Source organism: Ranitomeya imitator, chromosome 4 (genome assembly GCF_032444005.1).
Source record: "Ranitomeya imitator isolate aRanImi1 chromosome 4, aRanImi1.pri, whole genome shotgun sequence".
Lineage (NCBI taxonomy): Eukaryota > Metazoa > Chordata > Amphibia > Anura > Dendrobatidae > Ranitomeya > Ranitomeya imitator.
Window position 1 is genome coordinate 394,965,457 of NC_091285.1, and position 15,314 is coordinate 394,980,770.

A 15,314-nucleotide genomic window follows, 5' to 3' on the forward strand; every position below is an offset into this window, starting at 1 on the left:
CTCCAAACGCAACATGGCGCCACCATTGATTCCAGCCAATCTCGTATTCAAAAAGTCAAATGGTGCTCCCTCACTTCCGAGCCCTGACGTGTGCCCAAACAGTGGTTTACCCCCACATATGGGGTACCAGCATACTCAGGACAAACTGCGCAACAATTACTGGGGTCCAATTTCTCCTGTTACCCTTGTGAATCAAAAAAAATGCTTGCTAAAACATAATTTTTGAGGAAAGAAAAATGATTTTTTATTTTCACGGCTCTGCGTTGTAAACGTCTGTGAAGCACTTGGGGGTTCAAAGTGCTCACCACATATCTAGATAAGTTCCTTGGGGGGTCTAATTTCTAAAATGGGGTCACTTGTGGGGGTTTCTACTGTTTAGGCACACCAGGGGCTCTGCAAACGCAACGTGACACCCGCAGACCATTCCATCAAAGTCTGCATTTCAAAAGTCACTACTTCCCTTCTGAGCCCCGACGTGTGCCCAAACAGTGGTTTACCCCCACTCATGGGGTATCAGCGTACTCAGGAGAAACTGGACAACAACTTTTGGGGTCCAATTTCTCCTGTAACCCTTGGGAAAATAAAAAATTCTGGGCTAAATAATTATTTTTGAGGAAAGAAAACGTATTTATTATTTTCACGGCTCTGCATTATAAACTTCTATGAAGCACTTGGGGGTTCAAAGTGCTCACCACACATCTAGATAAGTTCCTTTCGGGGTCTAGTTTCCAAAATGGGGTCACTTGTGGGGGGTTTCTACTGTTTAGGCACATCAGGGGCTCTGCAAACGCAACGTGACGCCCGCAGAGCATTCCATCAAAGTCTGCATTTCAAAACGTCACTACTTCAATTCCAAGCCCCGGCATGTGCCCAAACAGTAGTTTACCCCCACATATGGGGTATCACCATACTCAGGAGAAACTGGACAACAAATATTGGGGTCAAATTTCTCCTGTTACCCTTGGGAAAATAAAAAATTGCAGGCTAAAAGATCATTTTTGAGAAAATAATTTTTTTTTTTTTTCATGGCTCTGCGTTATAAACTTCTGTGAAGCACTTGGGGGTTCAAAGTCCTCACCACACATCTAGATTAGTTCATTTGGGGGTCTAGTTTCCAAAATGGTGTCATTTCTGGGGGATCTCCAATGTTTAGGCACACAGGGGCTCTCCAAACGTGACATGGTGTCCGCTAATGATTGGAGCTAATTTTCCATTTAAAAAGCCAAATGGCGTGCCATCCCTTCCGAGCCCTGCCGTGCGCCCAAACAGTGGTTTACCCCCACATATTGGGTATCTGCGTACTCAGGACAAACAGGACAACAATATTTGGGGTCCAATTTCTCCTATTATCCTTGGCAAAATAGGAAATTCCAGGCTAAAAAATCATTTTTGAGGAAAGAAAAATTATTTTTTATTTTCATGGCTCTGCGTTATAAACTTCTGTGAAGCACCTGGGGGTTTAAAGTGCTCAATATGCATCTAGATAAGTTCCTTGGGGGGTCTAGTTTCCAAAATGGGGTCACTTGTGGGGGAGCTCCAATGTTTAGGCACACAGGGGCTCTCCAAACGCGACATGGTGTCCGCTAACAATTGGAGCTAATTTTCCATTCAAAAAGTCAAATGGCGCGCCTTCCCTTCCGAGCCCTGCCGAGTGCCCAAACAGTGGTTTACCCCCACATATGAGGTATCGACGTACTCGGGAGAAATTGCCCAACAAATTTTATGATCCATTTTACCCTACTGCCCATGTGAAAATGAAAAAATTGAGGCGAAAAGAATTTTTTTGTGAAAAAAAAGTACTTTTTCATTTTTACAGATCAATTTGTGAAGCACCTGAGGGTTTAAAGTGCTCACTAGGCATCTAAATAAGTTCCTTGGGGGGTCTAGTTTCCAAAATGGGGTCACTTGTGGGGGAGCGCCAATGTTTAGGCACACAGGAGCTCTCCAAACGCGACATGGTGTCCGCTAACGATGGAAATAATTTTTCATTCAAAAAGTCAAATGGCGCTCCTTCCCTTCCGAGCCTTACCATGTGCCCAAACAGTGGTTTACCCCCACATGTGAGGTATTGGTGTACTCAGGAGAAATTGCCCAACACATTTTAGGATCCATTTTATCCTGTTGCCCATGTGAAAATGAAAAAATTGAGGCTAAAAGAATTTTTTTGTGAAAAAAAGTACTTTTTCATTTTTACGGATTAATTTGTGAAGCACCTGGGGGTTCAAAGTGCTCACTATGCATCTAGATAAGTTCCTTGGGGCGTCTAGTTTCCAAAATGGGGTCACTTGTGGGGGAGCTCCAATTTTTAGGCACACGGGGGCTCTCCAAACGTGACATGGTGTCCGCTAAAGAGTGGAGCCAATTTTTGATTCAAAAAGTCAAATGGCGCTCCTTCCCTTCCAAGCCCTGCCGTGCGCCCAAACAGTGGTTTACCCCCACATATGAGGTATCAGCGTACTCAGGACAAATTGGACAACAACTTTCGTGGTTCAGTTTCTCCTTTTACCATTGGGAAAATAAAAAAATTGTTGCTAAAAGATAATTTTTGTGACTAAAAAGTTAAATGTTCATTTTTTCCTTCCATGTTGCTTCTGCTGCTGTGAAGCACCTGAAGGGTTAATAAACTTCTTGAATGTGGTTTTGAGTACCTTGAGGGGTGCAGTTTTTAGAATGGTGTCACTTTTGGGTATTTTCAGCCATATAGACCCCTCAAACTGACTTCAAATGTGAGGTGGTCCCTAAAAAAAATGGTTTTGTAAATTTCGTTGTAAAAATGACAAATCGCTGGTCAAATTTTAACCCTTATAACTTCCTAACAAAAAAAAATTTTGTTTCCAAAATTGTGCTGATGTAAAGTAAACATGTGGGAAATGTTATTTATTAACTATTTTGTGTCACATATCTCTCTGGTTTAACAGAATAAAAATTCAAAATGTGAAAATTGCAAAATTTTCAAAATTTTCACCAAATTTCCGTTTTTATCACAAATAAACGCAGAATTTATTGACCTAAATTTACCACTAACATGAAGCCCAATATGTCACGAAAAAACAATCTCAGAACCGCTAGGATCCGTTGAAGCGTTCCTGAGTTATTACCTCATAAAGGGACACTGGTCAGAATTGCAAAAAACGGCAAGGTCTTTAAGGTCAAAATAGGCTGGGTCATGAAGGGGTTAATGTCCTGGTGGTGGGAAGGAGTTTTGTCACTCAGGAATTTATGGTACATGGCTCCATCCATTCTCCCATTGATGCAGTGAAGTAGTCCTGTGCCCTTAGCAGAAATACCCCCAAAACATAATGTTTCCTCCTCCATGTTTGACAGAGGGGACAGTGTTCTTTCGGTCATATACACCATTTCTCTTCCTCCAAAAACAACGAATTGAGTTAATGCCAAAGACCTCCATTTTTGTCTCATTTAACCACAGCACCTTCTCCCAATCACTCACAGAATCATCCAAGTGTTCTTTGGCAAATATCAGATGGGCCTGCACATGGGACTTGAGCAAGGGGGACCTGGCAGGCACTACAGGATTTTAAACCTTTACTGTGTGATGTGATACCAATGGTTTTCTTTGTGACTGTGGTCCCAGCTGCTTTGAGATCATTAACAAGCTCCTCCCCATGTAGTTTTAGGCCTTCCTCATGATCAAGGATACCCCACGAGGTGAGATTTTGCATGGTGCCCCAGATCGATGTCGATTGACAGTCATTTTATATTTCTTCTATTTTCTTACTATTGCACCAACAGTTGTCTCCTCACCAAGCGTCTTACTTGGTTTTGTAGCCCATTCCAGCTTTGTGCAGGCCTATTATCTTGTCCCTGACATTCTTATAAAGCTCTTTGGTATTGCCCATGTTGTAGAGGTTAGAGTCTGACTGATTAACTGAGTCTATGGACAAGAGTCTTTTATAAAGGTGACTATGTAAGACAGCTGTCTTTAATGCAGGTAACAGGTTTATTAGGAGCGTCTAACTGGTCTGTAGGAGCCAGAACTCTTAATGGTTGGTAGGGGATCAAATACTTCTTTTTCACTGCAAAATGCAAATAAATTTAAATAATTTATACAATGTGATTTCCTGGATTTTATTTGTGATATTCTATCTCTCATTGTTAAAATTAACCTACCCTTAAAATTATAGACTGTTCATGTCTTTGTCAGTGGACAAACTTACAAAATCAGCAAAGGATAAAATACTTTTTTCCCCACTGTATATCTGTATGTAATGTAGTGGGAGAAGATTAATATATTCATCTACTACTGCATTCTCCATCATCCAGCACTGTTCTGCTCCTTTTCTCAATGATGTCACCGCAATTGCGACTAATCGGCTCACTCTATAGTCTACGTGTAGAAGTGGCTTTTCTATTCTAAGCCTATGGAGCCCCGTTCTGACGCATCACAGACTTACATATACATTACTTACATATATTAATACGATCACACTACATTACATGCATATCATCACACATTTAGTAAAAAAAAAATGATAGTGCTTCATTAAGAATGACATCTTGGTAAATTTCCCCCATGATTACATTATGATAAAAAAAACAATATGTTGCTTGTATATTATATTTAAAAGCTATCACATTGATCTGTTCATAACTTACATTGAGTTTTGACTTACATAACATTGGTGTACACCGATATTATTAGAGTACTACCCAATCAACATTTTTAGGTGCTTATTAATTTAAGAATGTCTTTGTAAAATGCATTTTTCTTACATGATTATTCAAATTAATTTGTCTGCAGCCAATACTGTAGAGAGCTAACCTTACATCTAACTCTAACTTTTCTATGCACCCCTTCTGAGGAAGCTGTGATGAAACACGCCTCAAGGGGTCTTCCGACTCTGTCCTTTCTGGGGTAATATACCGTTCTGGCTATGATTTGTGTGCCTCTCAATATGTCTTGACCTCCAGCGTATGGTTATTGAGCTTGGAGCAATGCTGCTAGAATTTGAGGTGGCTGCTCTCCATTGGGGGTCTAATTTATCAGCACTGAGCACTTTATTACACATCACTATTGGGTAAGCCCTTTTCCCTTATTTGGCAACAAACTAAGAACACACATTTTATTTTCATAATTTTTAACATTTCTCATTGCTCCTATATGCCTAATTTAGCTAGTATCTATATATGTAGCAGTTCTGTACAATAAGGTACACTATGTGCCTCCTTTCTTGTACCCTTGCTGTTTACTTGCTGATCCATGGGTATGTACTCATGCTGATGTGTACTGAGGTAGTTACTTTTTGCAGGGACCAACTGATTTTGCACTAAGCACTTTACAGGAGATATTAACCCTGTAGTATCTACCTCATTCCATACTAAATGAACGTACATTAACACCATTTGGTACAAAGTTGGTTATATAGTCAAGAGTTTCTTTTATATTAGGTGTTTCATAGATACCCTATTGAAATGCTACAATTTTGGGCACACTCTAGTCAGTTTACTACTTTTTGTCCTCTGTATTGACATCATCTCAATTTTTTTATGATTGTATGTCAGTTATGTGTTCAATAAAGTTTGTTATTATTCTGAAATTACTTCTGTAAATGGTCCTTTATTTTTCAGGAATATAACTTTTCAATATCACATTTGTCTATATAAAGAAATAATCATATTTAATGAATAACAGAGATCACATGAGGAAATTAGCCACTATTTATTTACTCAGCCTGATTCTGGCAATGTCCATGTTTTTTTTTATTTTAATACTGCGCAATATCACAGAACAGAATGCAATAGGCTGTCTGTGAAAACTCTGTGCTGGCTACCACTTCCCTGCAAACTATTGATGTGGAAACTATTGAAATATGTGGTCCTTTAATATTCTTAGCTATCATTATATATATATATATATATACAGGTGCTTCTCAACTTTATTTTTTCCAATGGGAAGAGGGTCATGTGACACATCACTTATTGAGAATTTCTAAAAAAAACAATGGTGTGCTTGGTTTTAACGTAACTTTGTTCTTTCATTAGTTATTTACAAGTTTATGACCTCTTATAAAATGTGTTCAAAGTGCTGCCCATTGTGTTGGATTTTCAATGCAACCCTCTTCTCCCACTCTTGACACTCTGATAGCAACACCACAGAAGAAATGCTAGCACAGGCTTCCAGTATCTGTTGTTTCAGATGCTGCACATCTTGTGTCTTCCCAGCATAGACTATTGCCTTCAGATAACCCCAAAGATAAAAGTCTAATGGGGTCAGATCGGGAGACCTTGGTGGCCATTCAACTGGCCCACGACGACCAATCCACTTTCCAGGAAACTGTTCAGTTATGCACTGAAGATGGCACGTTCCCTGAGTTTTTCCAGCAAGATGGTGCACCACCACATTATGGGTGTCAGGTCCGAGCATTCCTACATGAGCAGTTTCCTGGAAAGTGGATTGGTCATTACAAATTGAGTGATCTATTTCAAGTGTTTATTTCTGTTAATGCTGATGATTATGGCTTACAGGCAATGAAAACCCAAAAGTCATTATCTCAGTAAATTAAAACAGTTAACAAAAAACACCTGCAAAGGCTTCCTAAATATTTAAAAATGTCTCTTAGTCTGTTTCAGTAGGCTCCACAATCATGAGGAAGACTGCTGACTTGACAGATGCCTAGAAGGCAGTCATTGACACACTCCACAAGGAGGATAAGCCACAAAACTCTGACATTCTACCTTGTAGATCCTCTCCAGTTCTCGTCAGGTTGGATGGTGATCGTTGATGGACAGCCATTTTCAGGATTCTCCAAAGATGCTCAATTGGGTTTAGGTCAGGGCTCTGGCTGGGCCAGTCAAGAATGATCACAGAATTGTTCTGAAGCCACTCATTTGTTATTTCAGCTGTGTGCTTAGGGTCATTATCTTGTTGGAAGGTGAACCTTCGGCCAAGTCTGAGGCCCAGAGCACTCTGGAAGAGGCTTTCTTCTAGGATATCTCTGTACTTGGCCACATTCATCACCTGCCCAATACAATCCCAACAGTGAAATATGGTGGTAGCAGCATCATGCTATGGAGGTCTTTTTCAGCTGCACTGACAGGATGACTGGTTGCCATTGAAGGAAACATGAATGCAGCCAAGTACAAAGATATCCTGGTGTGAAAAACTTGATGCATCATTCCCAAGAATACTTATGGCTGTACTAGCTCAAAAGGGTGCTTCTCAATACTGAGCAAAGGGTCTCAATACGTATGACCATGTGATATTTCAGTTTTTCTTTTTTAATAAGATTGCAAAAATTTCTACATTTCTGTTTATTTCAGTCAAGATGGGGGTGCAAAGTGTACATTAATGAGAAAAAAAATTAACTTTTTTGAATTTATCAAATGGCTGCAATGAAACAAAGAGTGAAAAATGTAAAGAGGTCTGAATACTTTCCGTACCCACTGTATATGTATACAGGTATATATATATACAGCTCTGGCAAAAATTAAGAGACCACTCCAACATTTTCAGTTTGTCTGAATTTTCTCTTTATATGTATATTTTGAGTAAAATGTAAATTGTTTTTTTATTCTGTAAACCTCTGACAACAAGTCTTCGAAGTTCCAAGCAATAAATTTTGTATTTATTTTCTGAAAATGAGAAATGGTCAAAATAACAAAAAAAGCATTGCTTGCATACCTCAAATAATGCAAAAAAAAAACCAAGTTCATAATCATTTAGAAACAACAATACTAATGTTTTAACTCCAGGAAGAGTTCAGAAATCAATATTTTGTGGAATAAACCATGATTTTTAATCACAGCTTTCATACGTCTTGGCATGCTTTCCACCAGTCTTTCACAAAGCTTTTGGGTGACCTTATGCCACTCCTGGTACAAAAATGTAAGCAGTTCTTCTATGTTTGACGGCTTGTGACTATCAATCTTCCTCCTGATTACATTCCAGAAGTTTTCAAAAAATGTTACATTTTACTCAAAAATATACATATAAAGAAAAAAAATCAGACAAACTGAAGATGTTCCATTGGTCTCTTAATTTTTGCCTATATATATATATATATATATATATGCATATATATATATATATATATATATATATATATATAGTCATGTTCCAGAAAATGAAGTATTTCACCCCGAAAATTATTGCAATTGCACATGTTTTGTAATACACATGTTTATTTCCTTTGTGTGCATTGGGGTGGCAACATCATGTTGTGGGGTTGTTTTGCTGCAGAAGGGACTATTGCACTTCACAAAATAGATGGCATCATGAGAAAAGAAGATTATGTGACAATACTGAAGCAACATGTCAAGACATCAGCCAGGAAGTTAATGCTTTGGTGGAAATGGGTCTTCCAAATGGACAATGACCCAAAGCATACTGCCAAAATGGTAACAAAGTAGCTCAAGGATAACAAAGTCAATGTTTTGGAGTGGCCATCACAAAGCCCTGATCTCAATCCTATTCAAAATTTAAGGAAAAAACTGAAAAGGCAGGTGCGAGCAAGGCGACCTACAAACCTGGATCAGTTACACCAGTTTTGTCAGGAGGAATTGGCTCAAATTCCAACCAACTATTGTGAGAAGCTTGTGGAAAGATATCCCAAATGTTTGACTCAAGTCATTCAGTTTAAGGGCAATGGTACCAAAATGCTATTGAAATGTATGTAAACTTTTGACTTTGCAGTAAGTAATAAAGATGCCTTAAAACATTCTCTCTCTCTCTCTCACTATCCGGTATTTGGCAAATATTAATAATTATGGTAATCCTAATTGACCTAAAAAGTGGAAAGGTTTATTCTGATTTTGTGTCAGATATTGAGAAAAACTTGCATATGTGTCTTTTTATATAGTGTATGTAAACTTCTAGTTTCAACTGTATATATATATATCAACCATCTTTACCTAACTTATTGTTATCTATCTATCTTAGTCCATTGCATCTGGACTATATTACCAGTAAGGTTCTTGATGATAACAGTGTGATAATTGGACAGATAGCAATATAGATCATCTATTATTGATCATCTTAAATAATATACAGTTTACCCATTTCTAATGTGAATGATAGCGTTCCCTTTCTCTCTGCTTTCACCCATTACCTAGCATGTTAGTGACCTTAGTGACACCTTGGACTGTGCACCCTGACAATGGCACATTACATGACCTTGTGTAGGTTGCTTTATCTACTTGGTAAACATACAGCACATATCAGAACATTATGTTATTCATAAGCTGGAGTTAATGTTTGTGCCCTTGAAGTACATGTATGTCTATGGCTTTATAAAATACTAGATGGCAGCCCGATTCTAAAGAATCGGGAGTCTAGAATCCATATATACTTGAAATTCGTCAGGAGCTTGAAGAGCAACGTCACTGGGCCCGCCTCCACGCAGTAGAAACTTGCTGTGAGGTAAAAATTCAAAAATCACACCAAAATGGCGGGCGGAGTGTGTCACAGTACGGCACGTTTCTGATTGGTCGCTCGCAGCAGGCGGCAACCAATCAGACACTGGACACTGTTGACGTCACTTATCTCCGGACATTAGCTCCGGACATTAGCTCCGGACATTAGCTCCGGACATTAGCTCCGGACAAAGCCACGGAAGTTGGCACAAATTGCAGGAAGTAGTATTCTAGGCAATTATATATAAGATGGTCTGAGTGTGCTTAATTATCGAACTGAACGTCTTGTAACGATTTTCAATTACCGTAGTTATGCTTAATGCGTGGACAGGAAAGCAATTTACAATATGTCTTTTTTATGAAGGTTACTACAAGTTTGCAGTGTATCTTGGGAAACATGTCCATACCTTAAATCTTTCACCATGATTACTTTCAAACCCTGGGATGAGATCACCAAGATCCTAAAAAGTAAATTTACAATCAGAAGTGTAACTTAAATCTGCTATGTTCATGGCTCTTTACATAGTCTACGTCACATGTACTACACACGTCACAGTTATCCCGCTATATGATTTACATTCACTGTGAAATAAATGAATCGCTTAGTATAATGGATTCACTCCATCACACGAAATGACACTATAGTTATCAGGTCATCACAACTCTGTACTGGCTACTTATGGTGTCACATTTTTTGTATCAGGATGGACTATGGTCCTCCTCCAGGCTTTATAGCAGGTGATACTTGCCAAATGAAAAGTACTGGCTTACAAAAGACCATTTACATTTACAAAATATTTTGCATAGATTATTGGACTGAGGCAATAAAGGCACGTAAAGGGGTTTTCCTGGCGTACAATATTGATGACTAGGGTTGAGCGACCTTCACTTTTATAGGATCGGGTCGGGTTTCACGAAACCCGACTTTTGGAAAAGTCGGGTCGAGTGAAATCGGCCGATCCTATAAAAAAGTCGGGGTCGGGGTCGGCCGAAACTCGAAACCCAATGCAGTGCATTGGGTTTCCATGGTTCCCAGGGTCTGAAGGAGCGGAAACTCTCCTTCAGGCCCTGGGATCCATATTTAAGTGTAAAATATAGAATTAAAATAAAAAATATTGCAATACTTACCCTCTGACGCGCCCTGGTACTAACCGGCAGCCTTCCTCCTTCGAATCCACGCTTCTAGGACCTTGCCGTGACGTCGCGGTGACGTCGCGGCTTGTGATTGGCCGCGCGGCCGCCCATGTGACCGCTCGCGCGGCCAATCACAAGCCGCGACGTCACCCGCGACGTCACCGAAGGTCCTGGAAGGGCTGATTCTTAGGAAGGAAGGCTGTCGGAAGGAAGCAGGGCGCTTCCGAGGGTGAGTATATTCCTATTAGGTATCGCAGGTGATTGACAGGTTTCTTCCTATATGCACACATGAGAGACCTATCAATCACCGGGAGTGGGGTGAGGACAAGCCATCAGTGGTTGCACCAGACTATTCAGATCTCTCCCTGGAGTCCCCAGCTGACTCTTCAAACTCTGTTTTCTCTGAAAAGCTGCAGAGTTTTAGAGAAAGTCATACTTGGCTGCAATTACACAGCCAGGCTTGGGTTCATGCTGCCTGTGGTTCCGGCAGCCTGAATTTGGTGACAGGTTGCCTTTAACAGGGTTGTACCATAAATGAATGTTACACTTCTCAGGCAAAACATGTGCAAGTTGTACTTTGCAGACATCAGTTAAAGGAGGCAATAATATTATAGAAAACACATACAGTTATGGTCAAAAGTTTACATGCCCGGCAGAATTTTTGCTTTCTTGGCCTTTCTTCAAAGAATATGAATGATAACACCAAAACCTTTTCTCCACTCATGGTTAGTAGTTGGGTGAAGCCATTTATTGTTAAACTACTGTGTTTTCTCTTTTTAAATCATAATGACAACCCAAGACATCCAAATAGCCCAGATCAAAAGTTTACATTCCCTGGTGATTTTGGCCTGATAACATGCACAGAAGTTGACACAAATGGGTTTAAATGGCTACTACAGGTAATATCCTCACCTGTGACCTGTGACAAATGGCAGGAAAATTGGCCAGGATGCAAAGAAAATCACACAAATAACATCAGCTGAAATAGAGGACTCTCTGAAAACTAGCGGTGTGGCTGTTTCAAGATGCACAATAAGGAGGCACTTGAAGAAAAGCTCCCTGCATGGTCTGGTCAAGTCGCCAGAAGAAAGCCATTACTGCGCAAATGCCACAAAGTATGTCACCTACAATACGCAAAACAGCACAAAGACCAGCCTCAAAACTTCTGGAACAAGGTAATTTGGAGTGATGAGACGAAAATGTAACTTTTTGACCACAACCATAAACATTACATTTGGAGAGAGGTCAACAATGCCTATGATGAAAGGAACACCATTCCTATTGTAAAGAACGGAGGCGGATCGTTGATGTTTTGGGGATGTGTGAACTACACAGGAAACTTGGTCAAAGTTGAAGGAAAAATGAATGCAGTGCGTTATCAGCAAATACTGGAGACAAATTTGCACTCATCAGCCCGGAAGCTGCGCATGGGACGTACTTGGACATTCAACATGACAATGATGAATGTCACAACACAAGGCCAACTTGACCTGTCATTGGCTACAACAAAGCAAAGTGAAGGTTCTGGAGTTGCCATCTCAATCTCCTGACTTCAATATCAATGAGCCTCTCGAGGTAGATCTCAAGCATGCTGTTTATGCTAGACAACTCAGGAATTTACAGGAACTGCAGGCTTTTTGCCAAGAAAAGTGGGCAGCTTTACCATCTGAGAAAATAAAGAACCTTATCCACAACTACCACAAAAGACTTCAAACTGTAATTGATGTTAGAGGGGGCAATACACAGTATTAAGAAATGGGGTATGTGAACTTTTGATCAGGGTCATTTGGCTTTCTTCTGGCGACTCGACCATGCAGCCCATTTTTCTTCATGTGCCTCCTTATTGTGCATCTTGAAACAGCCACACCGCTAGTTTTCAGAGTCCAGTATTTCAGCTGATGTTATTTGTGGGTTTTTCCTTGGATCCCGAACCATTTTCCTGGCATTTGCCACAGGTCACAGGTGAGGATATTACTTGTGGTAGCCATTTAAACCTATTTGTGTCAACTTCTGGCTTCACCCAACCACTAACCAAGAGTGGAGAAAAGGTTTTGGTGTTATCATTCATATTCTCTGAAAAAAGGAGGACGAAAAAGCAAACATTTTGCTGGGGTATGTAAACTTTTGAGCACAACTGTATAAAGGCTAAATAGAATTGTTATTACAGTTATTACAACGTTAGAGAAAAAGCTTTAATGGATTTAATAGACTATATTCTTTAATTTTACAGTGAGATTACTTGCTAAAGCAGTACATAAAATAGCATTATTGTAATATTTCTTCATATTTTTTATATACTTGCTAAGAAATCCTATCTCAAAGAATAAAAGTTTACATATTGCAAAAAATTACCAAATTGTCTCCAATAAGCCACTTACAAACTGTAGCCATTTTAATCTTTGGCTTGAATCCTAATCCCGCGCAAAGCCCACATTGTACTGCTGGATGCAGGGTGCATGTACTCGAAAGCGGCATTATAAAGGGCCGGCAATCACCGATCTCCGCTAATCTAAGGATATTACATGTATGCTGAGTCTAGGTAATGGGTTTATGTGCTACTTGGGGACCAGTGATTATAGCTGTTAGGTGGATGATTAGCAACCGTCCATCACCTCTTCCGTGTCTGTGACCATGTGTAGTCTTTAAGATAAATCAGCATAAATAGCTGCTGTACAAAAATGAAAATAATAAGACAGTGTGACAAACTTGTCAAATACAGGGGCACAGATTGAGAGAGTCAGGAGTGGGACCTATTAATGTGTGCACCACATTATTCCTTTAATTGACAGGTGAAAAAATTTAGCAAGCCTGAAAAGTTACGTTTATGGAGCAAACTTTATGGTGCGTAAAGACCCACGATTGTATCCATTAGTTGGTCAACTACATTTCAGACCCATTATAAGGCTATGTTCACACATCCATGTCTATTATTAAAATTATGTAAAATAGACGGTTTTTCTCTCGTGTCGTCCCAATTGCCTCCACTTTGTATCCATTTTTTTCATCCGTTTTTAAAAATTGAAGGGGGTAACCTGTCTCCACTTTAATTTACAATTAACAATGGATCATTGGAAAATGGATTAAACGTGAATAACTTCAGATTTTTATCCATTTTTAAGACGTTAATGGCCAAATTTTATCCGCAAATTGGATGAGAATAGGACCATCTTTGAGTCTCACAGATCAGAAAAATGAATACGTTTTTTAAAACGGATATGGTTATCGAGCAATGAAATTCTATGGTCAGTATGCTGTCAGTAAAGAAAGCGAATAGCGCATGGAAGTATACAACAGATATGTGAATGTAGCCTTAGCTGCAGGTACCATCCTCCACGATGCAGTGCCATATTCAGGATGTGCAAAAAATCAGATGAATCCCTATAGTAATTAGCCATTATAGCTTTCCATCTAGCATTTCTTACACAAGTAGAAAATGCAACACATAATACCTAACTAAATAAATGTATTAAATGCCAAGTAATAGGTAATGTTTGTAATTTAGAGGGACATGGTAATCAAACAGTTATGCATATTTTTTTGTTTTATCCTGAGAAGCTCGTCAATGTAGTTTATGCTGATAAAATTATAGTAACTATATTATAAAGTATGTAAAATACTCACCGCAGAATCTGGGAACTCTTCTATGAACAGATCAAATCCTTGTATTTTAGCAGTAAATAGTAATAACAGGAGATATAATATACGCTTCATGATTTCAAATTTGCAGCCAGAGAAATCCTCTGGCCCCAGGTTGGTCTTCAATGAGATGGAATCCACTTCACTGTGGAGTTTATAACTTCTCTTTTTGGAAAATCTAAAATAATAAACTTTGTTCTGACCTAATGCAAATATTTGCCAGGTAGTACAAGTCACAGGTAGGACAGGGACTCAGAGGTTGTGCAAACATACAGTTTTCATGTTATCATTGGTTGATAACCATGAAGCTTCAGCTAGGATGGATGTTGTCTTTCTATCTTTCACTCTTACTTTGAAGTCGATTTCTTTTCTTAAGCTTGAGATGGAAGGTCAAAAACATAGAAAACAAAACCCTGAATACAGTACACCTGGAGAAACATGTCAAACCTTGCATTTAAAATTATAATTTCTTGAATTGTAATAAAAGTAAAAATATACATAACTAGCTGAAGAGCCCGGCGTTGCCTGGGCATAGTAAATATCTGTGGTTAGTTATAGCATGTCACTTCTCTTATTTTCCCATCACGCCTCTCATTTTCCCAATCACATCTTTAATTTTCCCCCTCACATCTCTCATTTTCTCCCTCACACCTCTCATTTTCTCCCTCACTCCTCTCATTCCCCCCTAACACTTGTCATTTCGACCTCACATCTGTCATTTTCCGATCACTCCACTATTTTCCCTCACTCCTCTCATTTTGCACTCACACCTTTTCATTTTCACCTCAGTATATACATGTTTGTCATCTCCCTTATATATAGTATACACCTGTATGTCATCTCCTGTATATAGTATATACCTGTATGTCATCTCCCCTGTATATAGTATATACCTGTATGTCATCTCCTCCTATATATAGTATATACCTGTATGTCATCTCCTCCTATATATAGTATATATCTGTATGTCATCTCCTTCCATATATAGTATATACCTGTATGTCATCTCCTCCTGTATATAGTATATACCTGTGTGTCATCTCCCCTGTATATAGTATATATCTGTGTGTCATCTCCTCCTGTATATAGTATATACCTGTAGGTAATCTGCTCCTGTATATAGTATATACCTGTGTGTCATCTCCTCCTGTATATAGTATATACCTGTATGTCAT

The 15,314-nt window shown here is 39.1% G+C and overlaps 1 protein-coding gene across 1 annotated transcript in view; it reads right to left on the minus strand.

The window, feature by feature from the left end:
• ITIH2 (inter-alpha-trypsin inhibitor heavy chain 2) overlaps positions 1–14,282 on the minus strand; it is a 70,469-nt gene extending 56,187 nt beyond the window's left edge. The window contains exons 1-2 of the mRNA XM_069762056.1: positions 14,125–14,282; positions 9,777–9,830 (exon numbers count right to left, since the gene is read on the minus strand). Of these exons, the coding sequence (XP_069618157.1) occupies positions 9,777–9,830; positions 14,125–14,214 (144 nt within the window). The 5' untranslated portion in view covers positions 14,215–14,282. The remainder of the gene's footprint in view (positions 1–9,776; positions 9,831–14,124) is intronic.
• Positions 14,283–15,314: the final 1,032 nt, after the last annotated feature.